Genomic DNA, 19,256 nt, shown 5'->3' on the forward strand with positions numbered 1-19,256 from the left:
ATAAGATGCAACTAAGGGTGTAAGATAAATGAACATTCTATGCTATAAACTGACTCACATCCGTAATTGGAGAAATTCGTCTGAATTAAACATAATATAACGGTGGATTTGAGTCAATGTGCGTTTGTCGAGGTCGACTCATGTCCCCGCCCCTTTAGACCCATCCGGGTTTCTTTGCGGCCTATTGTGAAATGTCAGTACGTTATCTAAATAATGAGAGCAAAACGTCACCAACTCAGTTGCAATATACCCCTCTGCAATGTAGCCGTCAGGAACCGCTTTATTTCGCACATTAGATTTGAAACCCCTGAAGCTCCTACATATCAAAGTAGTCAATCATTGGATTTAGTTGTTTTTAAATAAATGAAGAGCGAAAAAATGTAAGTTTTGCATCGAATTAACTTTACTTCTCTCCCGGATACATCCACCTATACTGTACAGGTCCATCGAGGCGGCATTCACGGACAAGATGAACCATGTTTGTGAAAAACTCGGGTGGGAATACCTGCTCCATCTTGCACAAAGTGATATAGACATCACCCTCAATACGGTTCATATCCTCTGCAGTCAATGCCGTCGAACAAATGCCTCTGAAGATTACAGACATTTCAACAAGAGGTTTAACCATTTTATCTGGCAGTGACATGGCACACAATGCAATAGGGAGAAGCTGTTGCATCAGTACGTGATTGTCATGACTCTTCATTCCCAAAATTGATCGGTCTTTAAGTCGTACACACTTGAAAATGTTCGAGCCATACCCGTCGGGCACCCTTACATCTCGAAAAACTTTTAAGAAACTAGTTTTATCTTCATTGGACATCGTGTGGTAAGCTGAGGGCATATAAATTATCCCATCTGTCGTGAATGGATGAAGCGTAGGTCTCAAACCCATTTTTTGCAAGTCTTTACGTGCTTCAAGGTTGTCCTTCGTTTTCCCTTTGATACCAAGTAGTGTGCCTATTATGTTGTCCATTACATTTTTTTCTATGTGCATAACATCAAGATTGTGCCGTAACAAAATTATCTTTCCAGTACGGCAACCTAAAAAAAATACTTTTCTTCTTCCACACTACATTATCATTATGAGTTCCCTTCCTCTTTGATTTATCAGTGGGCTTTGACTTACCGGCGCTTTCATCCCCAAATACCATCACTTCTAACTGTTTTAGGATTTCATCTGCACCTAGCACATCGAGAGCACATTCTAGTTCTTGGTTACCATCAAAAGTTTCTTTGTTCCACCTCCACGGATGATCCATGGGCAGGTATCGCCTATGCCTCATAAAGCAAAATTTTTTCCTGTGTTTTAACCGTCTATACTTTGTTGCATGTAAGGGTGGGCAAATTAACCGTTACCATTTAACCGGCCGTCTACCGGCTTCGACCGAACCGATATAAACCGTAGCCGATATGCCGATATCCTTATCGGTTAAAAAAAGTATACCGGAATTCGGTCCGGTCCGGTTAAGCGGTTTCTTATCGGTTAACCGATAAGAAACCGGAATTTTTTTTTTTTTTTTTTTTTTTTTTTTTTTTTAAGTCCTAGTCCCAAAATGGCGCCGTTTAGTCTTTTAGAGAGGTTTCCAAATTCCCACAAGTGACACAGGTTTCCGAATTTGTGTAATGGTGTTGCCCATGACTTATTTTCCTTTTGCTAAGTGACTTTAATTAGTTAATACTTTGTTTATTATTCATTAATGAATTTTATTTTAATTTGAGTTTGGGTAGGTTTGATGTTTTTTTTTTAAGTGATGGCATTTGATGAGATTTCTTTGCCTTTGGTAAAAGCATTTTTCATTAACTAGTTTTGCTAGTCTAATTAGCATTCATTATGTTAATTAGTCCATTTGCTTTGGAAAAATGTATTTTATAATATATATATATTTTTTTTTAAAAAAAAGTTGAAGTGGATCAATATAAAAAAGCTTCAATTTTTAGCCCCAAAAACAAATATTTGGGTCCCAACAAAAAGTATTTGGTCCCCTAAAACAACTCATTTTTAATAAATTATTTTAGCCCAACAAAAAGTATTTGGGTTCTCAAAAGTAAAAAAAACTCATTTTTGGTTTTTGACCCAACAAAATAAATCAATATAAAGCTCTCGGTTAAATCGGCTAACCGGTTTAATCGGACCGTTTAACCGTGTACCGTTTTAACCGAAATTATCGGTTAAAATTCTTATTGGTTCGGTATCGGTTAATAAACCGTTTAACCGAAAATTATCGGTTAATAACCGATAAGGTCCTTAACCGGACCGTTTTGACCGATACCCAGGCCTAGTTGCATGCATACAGTAAGGGCATGCCTTTCCACCCCGGTAGGCCACCCGGATAAGTTTTCGTATGTGGGGAAGTCATTAATTGTCCACATCAACTGTGCACTGAGTATAAAATTCTTTTTTAGGGAGACATCAAATGTTCGTACCCCTACATTCCATAGTTCATGTAATTCTTCAATTAAAGGTTGCAGGTAAACATCTATATCTATTCTAAGCGAACTTGGACCTGGAATAATCAAGGATAATATAAAAAAAGTTTGTTTCATGCACATCCAAGGAGGCAAGTTGTATGGTACTAACATTACAAGCCAAGTACTGTGGAATGTGCTCAAGTTTCCAAAAGGATTAAACCCATCTAAGGTGAGGCCAAGCCTTACATTCCTGCTGTTCGTTGAAAAATTCGGATATAAATTATCAAATGACTTCCATGCTTCACCGTTGGCCGGATGCCTTAATACACCATCTTTTGTGCGGCCGTCTGCATGCCATCTTATATGGAGCGCGGTATGCTGCGACATAAACAACCTCTGTAGCTGTGGTATGATTGGAAACCACTGCAATACCTTCATTGGACGTCGCTTACTCGACGTTATGGGCTGGCCATCCTCGTTTAAATAGATTTCATCCGTCCATTTAGATTCTCCACATTTAACACATAAATCTAAATCTTTATTGCCCTTCTAGAACAACATACAGTTATTACGATAAGCCGGTATCTTCTTATACCCGAGTCCAATATCCTTTAGAAATCTTTTCGCCTCATATGTATTACTGGGCAAAGCCCCATCATCTATAGGAAGCAACTGATTGATGAAATCTAGAAAAGCCGAGAATATCATATTATTAACTCCACCCACACATTTCAAGTTATACAAATGTACAGTAGCACTTAGTTTACTGTGTTTGATCTTCTCATGAAGCGGCTGGTCTGCCTTTTTAAGTAAGTACTCGTACTTTCGTACGTCACATTCATCGGCTTCATCATGCACAATGTGTTCTTCCTCACCTTCCACCTCGACCTGACGCTCACAATTGTCTTCCCTAACTTCGTGCATGCCAAATAAATCACGTAACAGGCTGTGCATATTTCCACCTTGTTCTCCACTTTCACCCACATCTACAGTCGGACGGTTCAAATGAGCGCCTTCAACTGGAGCTCTTACAGGCCTCTTGCTGTGAAAAATCCATTGTTGGTATTGTGGCCACATTCATTTCCTCCCTGTCAAGTGCTCGTATACCAACCCTGACGGGTGTTTTCTGTTGTTTCGACACATCTTACAGGGGCACACAATAAGTCCATCTGGAGTTCTACAATTCCTAACTGCAAAGTCTATAAATGATTTACACCCGTCTCTGTATTCCTTCGTACCCCTAGACTTCGTCATCCAACTCTTGTCCATAGAGTTATTACGTACATTAAGTAAGTCGAGGTTAGTTTTGGAATAACCATAGCGAAATTATTGCCCACTAATTAATTTAACTACATTTGTTATAGGGACCCTAAACAAAAGTAATAAATTGAAAATAAAAAAATGAATAGATGTGGAATGAAAATACACTAGCCTCAACCATTCAAGTAACTTTTATAGTATTCAAGGAAAATACACTACTCTCTTCCAACATCGGTCGGTGGAAGAGAATAAAAAAATTTAATGGATCACATGCATGTTATTAAAATTAGATTTGACCCACTATTCATTCTCTTAAATTAGATTTGCCCATTAGTGTGCTTTATTTTGTTTATAATAAAAATTACACAAATTAATATAATGTTACTAACCTAAGCAAAATTATTGGTAACCAATCAATTTAACTACATTTGTTAAATTTTCAAGTCAATTATCATTTTGTTCCCATTTGAAATTTGAAGGGATATGGCATTTCATTTTACTTGGCGGTTTTTGTTTAGGCGTGCCCTTTTCCGCCTGTGAACTTTGAACTGTATTTTTTATTTACTGGCCCCACCCACGGTTGAAAAATATTTTCAAAAATCTCCCTTTACCTACTGTATTCTATTACTATTCTATTAAGAATTTTTATTAAATCTTAACGGAGAATACTAAAATGATTAAGAAATATATTTTTTAAATTTTGTTTTAAAAAATAGTGAGCATTTGCTTCTATAATTTAACACCATAGTAATTTAATAAATCATCAAACATGAAAATCATCTAAAGAAATTAGTACACCATACTAATTTATTCCCTCTAAAGAAATTGAAAATCATCTCAAATTAAGAACATCTGCAAACAGAAACACAACTGCCAACAGAAAATGTCTTAACCAAAATTATAATTGTCTATAACACCTCCTCAGATAACAATTTCTTAATTATTAACAATTTGTCAAATGAAGATTAACAATTTCTTAATCAAAATCAAAATCATCATAGTTTCTGAATCAAAAAATTTCTTAATCAAAGATCAAACTAGAATAGTCAATAACAATTTTGACATTATATACAAATAACTATATATAATTAATTCTAACTAATTATATAAACATATAATACAATATATATATTATGAACCATAGAGCCAGGCCAATTACCTGGGATTAAAAGTGAAGTCCTGCTAATGATTAAGCAACCCCTTATGCAACCAGTTCCCCTAAAATAAAAAAAGAGACCAATTCAAAACAGAAATGTTAATATTACCGTTTCAAAAAAAAAAAAAAAAAAAAAAGACTGCTGGAAAATCAACCAACCAGATGGATAATTTTCCTTACAATAACATTGGTACATGCGAAGAAATGTAATAGTTGAAAGCATTCATGCTGGCAAACAAAATAATAGACTTAAAAAAAGAAGAAGATTTCAACCAAAAAAATGCCGAGTATCTCGCCATTGTTTATATTACGGTTCATGCAACATTATAAGGCCAGCCCAATTACACTTAAAATTTTTATAAGCATTCATGTGGTCCAATTCATGTTGATCAGAAAGCCCTTCAAGATGATTTCTTCTTGACAGTTGGGAATTTGATGCCGCCAAATAAATCATGTGTGGAGTGCTTAAAAGAGTGTCAAGTTAGTCTCACTCAATAGCTGATGCAAGTGAAGGGTACGCATTCTTAGAGTTTATTTCCTGCTATTGTGGTTATGTGTTTTGTCACCTGATTTTCTGGCATTGCTGGGTAGAATGTGTTTATAACTAGCCAAAGTTTGTCAGTTATCTTGAACTGTAAAGTTTGTTACAACCATAATTTGTTACATTTTTTCACATATTGAATTAACATAATATTTACTATTAACATGTACTATACCATTGGTAGACAAATTCATGAAATGAAGCTACTGGTTAGCATTTATAGCAGATACACATACATAGGGAAGATGGAGTTCAAACATTATCTATAGGCCCATCATGGAGTTGAGGTTGTATTTGGCACAAGTGGTTTAAGTATAGAGTGGTGATGAGATAGGTGTTAGGTTCAAATGGATTATGGTGTGTCCAAGGATTTCATAAATTTGGGCAAGGTACATGAATTGCTTCTCTCTCAAATTGCAGCACTAGTTTTTTGAACTTTACCTTCAATATGATTCTAAAACTCAGAATTGGATTATAGTATTGACTCAAAACAGATTTGATTGCACTTTGCTTGATGAAACGAGGAACATAGAGATAAGTTAGAATGGCTAAGCTGTTGTGTTCATCGTATTGAGTTTTTGCCCTGTTTTTCAATATGGAATACTTATAATTCTGTAACATGTTTTTATAATGCTTAATTTGAAGTTGCATGTTGTCATGAGTGGAACGGAAAATGAAATTTATTTTCTTTTTCTCAGTTGACATACAAAGTTTGCTTCATGCAAAATCTTATTATTTGCAGTACGTTCACAATTACACTGACTACCAAGGAACATATGAATGTGTAGGGTGCAAATACATGAATGTGTAGTGTGTAACATGTAAAATAGGCTTCTCTTCTTTCTTTTTTTTTCTTTTTTTTTTTTTTTCAGCAAAATAAATTGTATATAGTAGTGTGTGGAGTGCAGTTCCACTTGTTCTTACACGAGTCATTTGGCATGAAACAAATAATTGGACTATCATCGGTATTGACCTCGATGAGGACATCCTAAAGACTCTGTTTTTACAAATTTTGTATGATTAGATGACTGTTCTAGAGAGCTCTAGTGCCTTTTTTATTTCCTGATTTTCTTTCCCTTATAGATTTTAGATTAAAACTGATAAATTTATTTTAAAGTTACAATAATATCAGGAAATCAAATTATATATATTGAAAATCAAACATTGAATATGCCATTCAAAAGCCTAAAAATTAACGAATGGCTTTTGAAAATCAAACATTGAATATGCCATTCAAATGCCTAAAGGCCATTTCTAAACAAATTTGAGAAATTAAAATGGATTTTTTTTCATCGTATATCAAATTTATCAAACATCAAATTTGAGAAACTTGAGTATATATATACATGTAGTATAATATTGGAGAGGGAGAGAGTGTCGGAGAGTCACCTGGGTTCGACGCCGCCGGAGTGACAGAGGCCGCCGGGAGGGAGACAATGCCAGCCAAAGTAGAAGAGAGAAAAACGAGCGAGGGAGAGAGGAGGGCGTACGTGCGCGTGGGAGGAGCTAGAAGCAGAAAGAGAGAACGCCAGAGAGTGAGAAACGCCGGAGGAGAACCAAACGGCCGAAGGAGGAAGAGAGAAAAATCACTGTTTGGGAGGGGTATAGTACTGGCGCGCTGGAGGGAAAGAAGAGGAAGAAGAAAAAGAAGAGGATAAATTGGGGGAAAACAAACTAAGTTGGGAATCGTGAAAAATAAGGCCATAGTCAAACCCATTTAGTAACGTGCCACACGTGGCACGTTACTAATTAGTAACGTGCCAAACGTGGCATGTTACTAATTGGTAACGTGCCAAACGTTGCACGTTACTAATTGGTAACGTGCCAAACGTGGCATGTTACTAATTGGTAATGTGCCAAACGTTGCACGTTACTAATTGGTAACGTGCCACACGTGGCACATTACCAATTTTTATATTTTGAATTTTTTAAAAAAAACTATATATATAGCGTCCGAAATAGTTATTGTGTCAGAAAAACTATGGGGAATATATATATATAGTGTCGGAAAAACGCTTGTTGGACTATGATTTTATTATGTAAAAAACTGTGTCGGAAAAACTTCTTCCATCTGGATGTATAAAATTGACATATACAGGGGCAAAAACTATATTGTTTCGACTTGAGGTGACGAACTTAAATAAATACATGATCACATAGAAATATATAATCTGTCTTTATATATGGTGAGTGTTTTCCCTATATATGCAAAGTGGGGTACTCAAAAGTTACAAAATATTTGACCAAATATATAAAAGAACAAAAAAAAAAAAAAAAAATGGAAAATGCTTAAAAATCTTGTCTCCATTTTCTTTGACAATTAGTAGGAGGCAAACATGAAAAAAGTACAGTCCAATATGGCAAGCCAATAAATACCTGAGTAATATTATGGACCATCTTTTTATCCTCCTAAAGTTGATGTGACTTTTAAAATCACAATTAATTTTTAAATGAATCATATTTGAATTTTGATTCAATAGTGATTTTTATGCCCAATGTGCTGTGTGGTCTCAGACTTTCAGTTACCCAAGCCAAGCTGACCACTATACTCTAAAACATTCTATCTGCAATCTGTAGAAAAATAAGCACACTACTATACTCTATTTTTTTATACATCCGAATACAAAAACTCACATTTACAATTCACTCAGCAATCAACTATATTCTATATTATGCACCAACTATAGTATCTAGCAAATATTGTAGCTGATTAGACGTTTCCTTATTAAATTTTAGACTTGGTCTCAAGCAAATGAAAAACAAAAAAAAAAATTGTAAAATTAGTAATTGTGATTTTTCTGACTTACAATTAGATTTCTGTGGTACAAAAATAAACTCAAAGGTCCCTAAGTTATGCCAAAAAAAAAAATTTAGTCTCTACAATCAAATTCTGTCCACTAATTTAACATATTCTGTTAGTGTAACATTGACTTAAATAAGACCAGTATCACAATTTTATTAATTCTGATGTTTTACGCTATCAGAATCTATTAAGTCAGTCAACGGAATTTAACAGTAGGAACTAAATTATTATTTTTTTGGATATCTTAAGGACCTATAAATTAATTTTAATACCACATAGAGTTAATAATTGCAAATCAAGTAAACCACAGCAACTGATTTTGCAATTTTTTTTTTTTTTTTTTTAAAAAAATTAGACATTTTGTGGGACTTGAACTATATCGTTGGATTGGATCCCTCAAAAATCAGCTATGAGCTTGGCGTCATCTTAATTATGGTAGCTTCAGCTTTGAACAAAAAAAAAATCACCTGAAATAGCAAATCTAGTGTATTGGACCCAACAAAGGAATGCTATTTAATTTCTTGAGCGTAATGACTTGATGCCTTAACAAGTTGACATGATGCTATGCAGAGTGCAGAGCTCAAAGTCCCATAAAAAAGTAGTTTCAAGTCTCAAATTAGGTCTGGAGTTTGGTCAGAAGCCAACGGGAAAAAACTAATTGGATGGGGGTATTTCCGGTTTTCTATGTTGCAAGAGGGGGAAAAATGTGAAAAGAAAAATTATGGGGGGACAAATATAGCATTTTGGAGGGACAATTTTTTTAAAATGACATATTCTAAGAAGAATTTTAAAACTTTTGGGGCCCCCCCAATGGTATATGTGAGTCCGCCCCTGGTCATATAATTATGCTAACCCATTACTCACTGAAATAGGTTACCAATTTTTTAATAATGTTTTTCTTGATTTCATGTATTTTTCCCAAAATTTTTTATAGGGGTATTTTTATCATTTTAGTGCAAAGAGGGTTACCTTGCAAACTTTTCTTTTAGTTTGAGTAGATATTAATGCAATCTTTAATTCGAGAGATATTAAAAAGTGAGTGTTAGCTAGTTTCAAGATGTGTTTTTTTTCTTTCAAATTTTTAAATAAATTGACAACATATACTAAAATGATTTATTTAGTTTTCTTAATAATTTTGTTATATTTTATAATAAATATACTAAAGTAGCTTCGAAGAGATCCAATTGTTGTTCAAGTACAAATTAAATTCTTCATATTACTGCACTATATATATAAATTCTTCATATTACTGCACCATATATATATAAAGCTTTCCATTTGATATATTTATCATATTGTAATGATAATTAAACTATTCAATGTTATTAAAAAATAACATTGTGATTTTTAGAAATAATATTCTAGACTATATACGGAGTTGCTAGTATTTTTCTAATCTTAAGTATATATATATATATATTTTTAAAATAACCAATATGTAACTAAATAATATTAATGAAATTAATTAATTGGACAAAAAATTAGTAACATGTCAGTTTCACACATTGCCAATTTGTAACGTGTTAAAATGACACGTTAAAAATTGGTAACATGTCTAACTGACACGTTACAAATTAGTAACGTGCCATATTGACACGTTACTAATTTGTAACGTGTCAATTAGACACGTTACCAATTTGTAAACGTGTCAGTTTGGCACGTTACTAATTGGTAACGTGCTAGTTTAACACGTTACTAAAATAATTAGTAACGTGTCATAAATTGACATATTACTAATTTGTAACGTGCCAAAAAATAATGAATAGTTAACACGTTACTAATTGATATGTTTTTTGTAGTGACCTCATTTGTCATTGTACTCATGATCTGTTGTGATAACAAAGAAGAAACCAAGATGTCTGGACGAACAAAAAAAGTAAATGAAAATTTAAGATATAGAAACCAAGTTTTTATTTTTAATTTTTTACAAATTTGTGTGATAATTCAGATGTGTGCCAGCACATGATATTTCACAAAAAGACCTGCTATTCTTCAAATTGTCACTCATCTTTTATTTAACATTTTTTCAAGTTCACTATTAAATCGTAGGATCACACGTGGGTCTAATCGATTCAATAATAAATTTGAAAAAAACTATAAACAAAGTTAGACGAAAATTAAACAAGAAAAAAAAAAATCTCCTTCACAAGTCATTCAAGAATGTTCATCCTCTTGTCTGCTGTCACAAGGGATTGGGATCGTTTTTCCTGAGTGCGCGTGTTTACCACTTGGCGGCTTCAAGTATACGTTGAGAAATCTTAGTCAAAACCATGGGTTTTATTTTAAGGTCTAATTAATCGTCATTCTACTTAATTGAGTCTATAAAGTTTCCACGCGGTGAGTGACCTGTGAACCAGCAATGTCAATGATGTCATGCGATTATATTGCATGAGAACTGTTGTCATTTTGTCATCAGTTTTTCCTAACCGTGTTTTCAGGCAAACTTGGAAACTGACGTGTATACAATTTCCTTCGCGAAAACGTGGGCGGGTTGATATTCTAATTTTTTTTTTTGCTTGATTGATTTAATTAGATCATTGAGTAACACTAGAAATTACATATTTATCTTATAATTATTTTATTATTTTGATGTGGTAGTGCAAATCAACTCTTCAATAAATTTTTATTAAAAAAAAGTCTTAAGTGTTGATTAGGGCTTTTTCGTCTGAATTATGAGATAATTGTGATATAAAAATGTAGTATATAGCATATTCATTATGAATATATTTTTAACATTAAACAAAAGTAATGCTATAAATTATATTTGTATCTCATAATTATCTCATATTTTGACGTGGCAGTTCCCCAATTAACCATTGAATCTGTTAGTTTTTTAAAAATTAATAAGAGAAATGATTGGTGTAAAAAAGCGCTTATTGACAACTTTATTTTTAAGCTTTTGTCAAAAATACATTTTAGCTCTTTTTTGGACTCTTAAAAGAGTTTTCAATTTTTTTTACCAAACAATTTTTTTTTTTTTTTTTTTAAACGAACTTTTTAAATGTTAAAGAGACTTTTAGACTCGTAAAATATACGATACCCGTACAGGCCTAAATTAAACTATAGTTGCTTTCCAAAACGTCGGAATATTCAAAAAAAGGGAAAAACAAAAACGTTGCATGCATGTGTATAATCATAGAATCAAAAACGAACTTCTCTTATATACCTAATTCAAATTGTTGGTATTCTAATTTAAAGTCCAATTAAGTCATCTGGGAATGGGAAGGATCCAAGCCCTTTCCTTGTAATCATTCAGAAAGAGACTTTACATATTCATTTCTCTTTGACCCTCGATCTCCCAAAACTGCGAGTAAGTAATTTCCTCGAACTCACCGCGAAGTTCCCTCTTCATCTAATTACTCCAACCCATTATAAAAGAAAGACATATATATATATATATATATATATATATATATATATATATATAGTAGAGTCAGTACTACTAGCAAAAGAAAGACATATATTTCTCTCCCTTCCAAACACTCCCTAACTGCGGGAGCATGTCTTCCGAGTTAAAAGCCATGGAACCAGCAAAGCCTAGTTATGACCAAGAATGGGTCATACAGATAAGTCGAGCCCTAGAAGAAGACCTACAAGACATTAACGCTGAAGGCCTTCCCGTGAGCATCTTCAGCGTACCCAAAACCCTAATATCTTTCAAACCAGATGCATACACTCCACAGCTAATAGCCCTTGGCCCATACCATCACCAGCGGCCTGAACTCTTCGAGATGGAGCACCACAAACTCACTTCAGCTAAAAGAGTGCAAAAGAATCTCCAACAAATCAAATTCTGCCACCTGGTCAACCATATTGCCCAAAGTGATAGCACTGTCCGCGCTTGCTACCACCGGTTCTTGGAGTTCGACCAGGAAACACTCGCGTGGATATTCGCCATCGATGCTTCCTTCTTGTTGGAGTATCTCCAAACCTACTCTCCCAAAACGGAAGAAGGCTCGCTTATGCGAATCTCTTCTAAGATGGCACATTTGATCGACTATACAAGGAGGAAAACTGCACACCACGCGATCCTCAGGGATGTTATTAAGCTCGAAAACCAAATCCCTCTCTTTTTACTCAGAGAAGTTTATAGTTTTTATCCGCGTGAAGATCATGACGAAGCATTAGCCACAATGCTGATGGGTTTTTGCAAAGATCTATCCCCAATCAAGTACATTAATTACCAATGTTTTAGAGAAGAATGCTTCGAGAGAGCCCATTTGCTACAACTTCTCTACCACATGGTTGTGCCAAAGCTTCAACTTGTACCTGATTGCAGTGAGCAGGAGAAGCTTAAAGGGAACGAAGAGATTGGCTGGTTTAGAAAAGCCTTGAAATCATTCTTGACAGCAATAATTTATATTAACTTGGCCCCGCTCCGCCTTCTCAGCAAAATTTACAAGTCAAAAGCAATGAAGTTTTTGGTTACACTACCATTTACAATCCTCTTGTATGTTTTGCATCTTGGAAACAAGGATGATATAAACAGTCTCATATCGTCGGCAGGAAATGTGGCCGAAGAGGCGGAAAGTGCATCTCAGAAGACGGAAGACGAATTAAGTCCTTTGGTCGAAGAGATTGCAATCCCAAGCGTGACACAACTTCATAAAGTTTGTGTCAAATTCTGTCCAGCAAAGGGTGGCTTGGAATCCATAAATTTCGACAAGTCTTGCGGTAAATTTTACCTTCCGGTTATTCATTTGGATGATAACTCGGAAGTTGTGCTGCGGAACCTCGTGGCCTACGAGGCATGCATTGCGCCAGAGATGATGGTTTTTACACGTTACACGGAATTGATGAATGGGATAATTGATAATGAGGAGGATGTGAGGATTCTTCGAGAGGCAGGGATCATCTTGAACCGCCTCAAAAGCGATGGAGAAGTAGCAACGCTTTGGAATGGCATGACGAAGTCTGTGAGGGCAACGAAAGTTCCAATTCTGGACAAGGCCATTGAAGGTGCAAATACTTATTACTCGAAGAGTTGGAAGGTCAGGATGAACATGACGATGAAGAAGTATGTCTTTGCTTCATGGCCATGTCTTACGTTTTTAGCAGCAAACATTCTGATATTGATGTCTATTCTTCAGGCTGCTTGCTCCATGTACAATTGCTCCAAAATTTTCAAGTCTCTATGAATGTTCATGATCTGTTCTTGCTTAGTGTCTAATTTACGGCATGCTCATGAACAGTAAAAGTCTTCTTAATTTGTCTCAAATTAATTTTTTACCGGGCCAGATCAATGGTTTGGAGTTCGATTTTTCCAGTTAATTTTCTAGTTCTCTAAGCCGGCCTTCCGTCTAAACGATGGACAAAACAAGAAGCCTTTTGTGGTAGGCTAGTCAGGCTAGATGTTATTTTTTGTTTTTGTCCTACTTCTTTGTTTTTCTTTTGGCACGGAATTAAAATGTAATGACAAAATAATTTCTTTTTCTATATATATATACTGTTCCTCTACTATATATAAAATTAAACTTTATGATAATTTTTTTTTTTTGTTTTACATGTCTATACAAGAGGAGGATTCAAACTAGTAACCTCTGCTTTATAAGGCATGGTCTCCAGCCGATTAAGCTACCCCTTAAGAACAAACTTTATGATAATTAAATATGTGTAGCATAACGAATATATTTATTGAACTTCATAAATATGTGCGCGTGTCAAGATTTACAAAAGGATACAAAAATAAAGTGTAGAACTAAAATCATCACATATCAGCAATTTTCCTTTCAAATTTAATTAAGGATAAAGCCATTAAACCTGGAAAAAAAAAAAAAATGAGGCTATAACGTTATTTCTGTTTTTGTCGTTCTTGTTGTTTTTTCTTTTGGCATGAGTGAACATGCCAATTAGTATTCTATGACATCCACTAGTACTACTCTGCTCAAAAGGCCGGGGGGCCGTAATATATATATATATATGGGTCTAAAAATAATTTTTGGACCTATCAAAATTAAGTTTGACCCTCATAATACTCTCAAAATCTGGAGAAGCTTTTCATCTTCTCCTAATAGAAGCCTGACAACCTACTTGTGACGGTTTTTTTCCGCCTCGTACGGCTGTTCCGAGGGATGAGGAATGGAGGTTTCTTTTTTTTTTTTGTTCCCCCTCCCTTCCCAATTTTTCCTTTTATCTCTTTTTGCTTTTTTCACAGTATTTTCATGTTTGTTAATGTGTTGTTTTATTTTTTATTTTATTTTTGGTAGTATCAATCATTTTGATGGGCGGAATCATTTATTTGACCAATTTCTAACGTTTCTTTCGATGACTTTGTTCCCTTTGTTTTTTATTTATTTATTTATTTATTTTATTTCCATGTAATTTCTCATTTTCCCCTCCATATTGAATTGACAAAATAATTAAGTTTGATCCTCATTTATACTTTGGCTGTCTATTAAAAAATTTCGGTTGCTTCCTTTAGCTGAACAAACGAAGTTTATACAATGTATTCATCCACTCGACAAATATAAACCGTTGAAGAAAAATTAATCTCAAGCGATAGCACAATTGATGATTAAGAGCACACTTCATGAAATGAAAGTCATGCAAACTGCTGAGGCACTAAGGACTATATATATTCTATAATTATCTCACGTATATGAAGTGAAAGTGATAATATTGAAGGAATAATGTTAGAAATTACATTTTTATCCTACAATTATCTTATAATATTGACATTACTGTTTCAATCAACCTTTAAATTAATCATTGTTAAAAAAAAAAAAAATTCAACGATTGGTAGGTACACCTACATCAGCATTAATGTGGGATAAAAATATAGTATATATGGCATTACTCAAAGTGAAATGCGTATCATGCTAGAGTAACATGTACAAACTATCATGGTCACCTTCTTTTTGAGATGAATATATACCATTAATATATAGCTCACAAGGGTCCGCTCAAATGGTCGACTCGTTTGGTTAATATATACAACAACATTGGTTGTTCGAATCCTCATGTCACCTAGCTAACCAATACATGATTCTTATGAGCGGAGTCATGTATTTAGAGTTTACGTGACATGAAATTAAGGATCATGATGTAATCTGCCTTGATGGGTTTCGCATCATAAAAATAATATACACATGATAAGTCCATTCAAACATGCTATCCTTCTTACGATCTATAAAACCTACGAAACAATGATCAATTACTATATATTCCATTTGTCAACAATTGAAGCTCTGTCAAAAAACTTCAATGCTTGATGGACGAAAGAAAGCTGCACATGAATGATTTTGTATGTCGTATATCTTACACCTTCAAATAGAGGTCCATTGTTCATACCACGATGAAAAGCATGCATGCACGGAGAAAATGCATATGGTTGTAAAGGCTTCATACATGTTTGAATTGTGTTTGGCCGAATCAATTAGGGAAAGGAAAAGGAAAAAGAAAAAGAAAAGGGAGTTGGAACATGTTGGCCAGTCCTCGCTAGCTGTGCACGTGGTGGTTTCTTGTTGCATGCCCTTTCGAGCACCAAGAGCCAAGAGGTTGGTATTGGATGAATCACGAATAGTATATGTTGGAAGTTGGTCGTTGATGAACATAAACGTCAAGACATGTCGGAGATCGATTGGACATAATTTTGGGCATGCACGTCTGCTGAAACTACTTTTTCAAGAATCAAAACTGTGTTTTCATTCTTTGAACCGTAGCCTCGCATTAATGCTTTTCACACGTGATTATCGAAACACTACCTTTGACTGAAAATAAGATTCACTGTAATTTTATGGATATATAGTATTGGCCTCCACGTGGTGGTGGCCTGCCTTTATACCATTTTTTTTACTATACTTTTTCATTTCTCTCATAATTAAACCATGAAATCATGGTCATTTCTTTTATTTTGTTTTTCTTTTTTGGTTAAATTTCATCATCGAAGGTTTCATTTTTCTTTTAATTAATTAGTACTTTTTTTATTTATTTACTATCTTCTTTGCGGGTTCTTCTTAAGATTTGATTCACTATATTTTTTTTAATTAATTTCCTTTATTTATACTAGTTTTATGGATGCATCTTTTTCCTTTTTCCTAAATGCCATTAAATGTTTGAAGAATTAATTGTTTGGATAGTTATACAACTAATTTAATTAAAGATGCAATCAACCTCTCCACTAGTTTATCATATATACATGGTGTAAAATGAAAATGTTTCATAATCTATAAATCTCTTTCATTATCTCATCTATTAAAACGCACTTTATAATCTATATAGAATTGTCTGACTGGATAATCCAAAAATTATTCAAGCGAGTCCTATATAATGTATTATTCAGCATGTAATTAGTCAATGCCAAAACCGCCACTGAATATTGATCTTCCATTAATATTTATCTGAGAACGTTTACCATATATCCACATACTGATGTTCCACCAAAAACCACTCTCGTTGTTTCTTCTCTTCTTTGATCATCTCCTCTTATTTGTGCAACATGTGGGCACGTGTGCCGCAGGACAAAACACCAGAAGAAGAAAAAAAAAAAAGAAAAAAAAAAGGTGATGATATAATCTATCAATTGTCTCCCTATCAATTGTACAGATTTCCTTAAGATCTTTTGTATTAATTTTAATATTGTAATCTATCTATAAATAATGGAATATACAACACACCGAGTGTGGAGTTTTCAGTCTTTTCTCTTCTATTTCTTCTACATATCTGGTGGAAACTATAAGCGCCCCCTTAAGTCCAACTAAGTCATATATAGCTTGACCCAACCTCACCAGAGTATTAATGAGAATCAAAGGTGGCTAATACTAATCAGGCATATATTGAGATTCTTCATTATTACGGAGATTCGAACCCACGCCCTAGTACATGCCTGACCACTTGAGAATTTCCTTTGGCCATTGAATCACCATCCTTGATGGTAAAAGTGGGGCCTTTATTTGTGCATTTCAGAGTCATTTTTAAGTGTCAAAGCTAACATTAGTAAAACGGTATGTTTACATTACTTCCACGGTATGTTTTGGAAATAAATTAAAAGTCATCTTCAACCTTTTGTCTTCTTCAACTTTTCATCTTATCCTCTGTACTGTGTGTGAACTATAACCTAATTATCAACCCCTGAATAGAAAGAAAATCATGTCCACGAGCGGTGAATCCTAATCCTCTTGAAACCTATTTGCCCCTTAATGAAGGGTTGAGGGTGGGCAACTAGAATATTAAAAAAAATTTACCTAGAGAGTAAAGAGATTTTTTTGGAGGTAGGGGGGCATTTGACCCACCATCTCAACCCCTCTGCCCCTGAATGATGTCATGAGATTGCATGAGAACTGTTGTATCGATCCATATTATAGGAGGCGAATATTGGAGGCGAGTTACTTTATCGCCCGTCAATTTGTTAGATTGTTGGCACAATAAGTGAATTTTATATGAATTTTGTTTATATTTGTAGTCCAAATGAACTAATATTATATATCCTTTTATCATAAATGTCTTTATTTATTTTTCTTAAACAAAATATAGATAAATAAGACTGAATATATAATATATTTTGATTGATATAGTCTTATAGAGATCAAATGAGTCCAATGAATGTAGAGTCAAATTTAAGCTTGAAATTGCTGTTTTTGTAACGCCCCACAAAAATTAATTAATTTTATCATTCACTTTTCTAGTCTTATTCTACGATGAACAAAACTTAGAGATCAATTCTTATCATCCATGAAGAGAGTCTACTGCATAAAACTTTTCACTTTATAACAAAAAATAAAATAAAAAAACAGAAGAAATAAATACATCGTGGACTCATTTTATCTTTTCAAAAGGTTTAAATTAATGTTTCATTGTGCTTTTGTTACTAATGAAAGGAATATAATTTTATTTATTTTTTATTTCTGAACAAAAATACTTCGTGGGCCCCAGTGCAGCTTCTAGCTCCTCATATAAAGTACAGGGGCAAGATTGGAATTTAATTATGTCAAGCAATGAACGTGTATACGTAAAACATATTATGGAAAAATAAGCAGGTGTAAAAATATTGAAAATTCCAGTAGTGTCTTAATTATAAGTTTAGAGAAATATTATCAATTAAGTGATAATTTGAAGGAGATAAATAGATTTTTCCTCGGAGCCCCGACGAATGTTTCCACCCCTTTTTCTTTTTTCTTTTCCTTTCTGTACTTTCTTTCACTCATTTTTCTTTCCCTTGATACAGGCAACATGATATTGGTTTCTAAACTGACTCAAATACATCCAATGCGCATTTTAAAATTACCAGTGTCTTTGTTTTAAGGAGAAAAAAAAAAAAAAAAAAAGCACTGATTAGTCTGATTTTTTTATTTTAGAAAGCCTGATAATTTGGTTGTCTTATTATTGAGTCAATTGTTCGACATACACACACAAGACACATGTACTGATGTACATGTTTGAGGTGATCTATAATACTGAATTGCATGTATATCACTATAGCTAGAGACAAATTTACTATCACGTTCACCTTATCTTGGAGATGAATATATACCATTAATCCATTCAAAGACGTGCGCTATCCTTCTTACCATCTATAAGACTATAAACCTACAAAACAATGATCAACTATTCCTTTAATCATATCAATCCCTCCACAAGAAGCTACAAAAATCTTCAGTTTCTTCGTCGTATACGATGAAATTTAGCATGCACGTATGAAGAAAGCACATGGTTTTGCAAAAATCAAAGCTTACTTTTCAAACTTGGCAACTGACGAGTACACAATTTGCTTCGCAAAAACGTACGTGGGCTGTTCGATCTTTAAAATCTTGTATTTTAAATGTTAAAATATATTATACAAAAGTAATTCTATAAATTACATTTTTATCTTACAATTATCTCATAATTTTGACGTGGCAGTTCCAACGAACCATTGAATCCGTTAGGTTTTTTAAAAAAGGGAAATTGTATATAAAATCCTTAGGTAAACGCGCCTTTTTTAAAAACTCCCTGGGTTTTTTTTTTCGAAAATTTACTCCCTGGGTTAATGGAAATGACAATAAAATCCATGCCGTCAAAAATTTTTAACAGCCGTTAGTCAAATTCAAAACGCACCATTTCACCTTATTAAAATATTAATTTTTTTTTATTAATTTAATTTTAAAATT

The 19,256-nt window shown here is 33.8% G+C and overlaps 1 protein-coding gene across 1 annotated transcript; it reads left to right on the plus strand.

The window, feature by feature from the left end:
• The first annotated feature begins 11,672 nt into the window (after positions 1-11,672).
• LOC132189589 (putative UPF0481 protein At3g02645) lies at positions 11,673-13,310 on the plus strand. The gene has a single exon (XM_059604333.1). It carries the CDS (start codon positions 11,673-11,675, stop codon positions 13,308-13,310), a length of 1,638 nt encoding a protein of 545 aa, XP_059460316.1.
• Positions 13,311-19,256: the final 5,946 nt, after the last annotated feature.

The sequence above is a fragment of the Corylus avellana genome, chromosome ca8, assembly GCF_901000735.1.
Source record: "Corylus avellana chromosome ca8, CavTom2PMs-1.0".
NCBI lineage: Eukaryota > Viridiplantae > Streptophyta > Magnoliopsida > Fagales > Betulaceae > Corylus > Corylus avellana.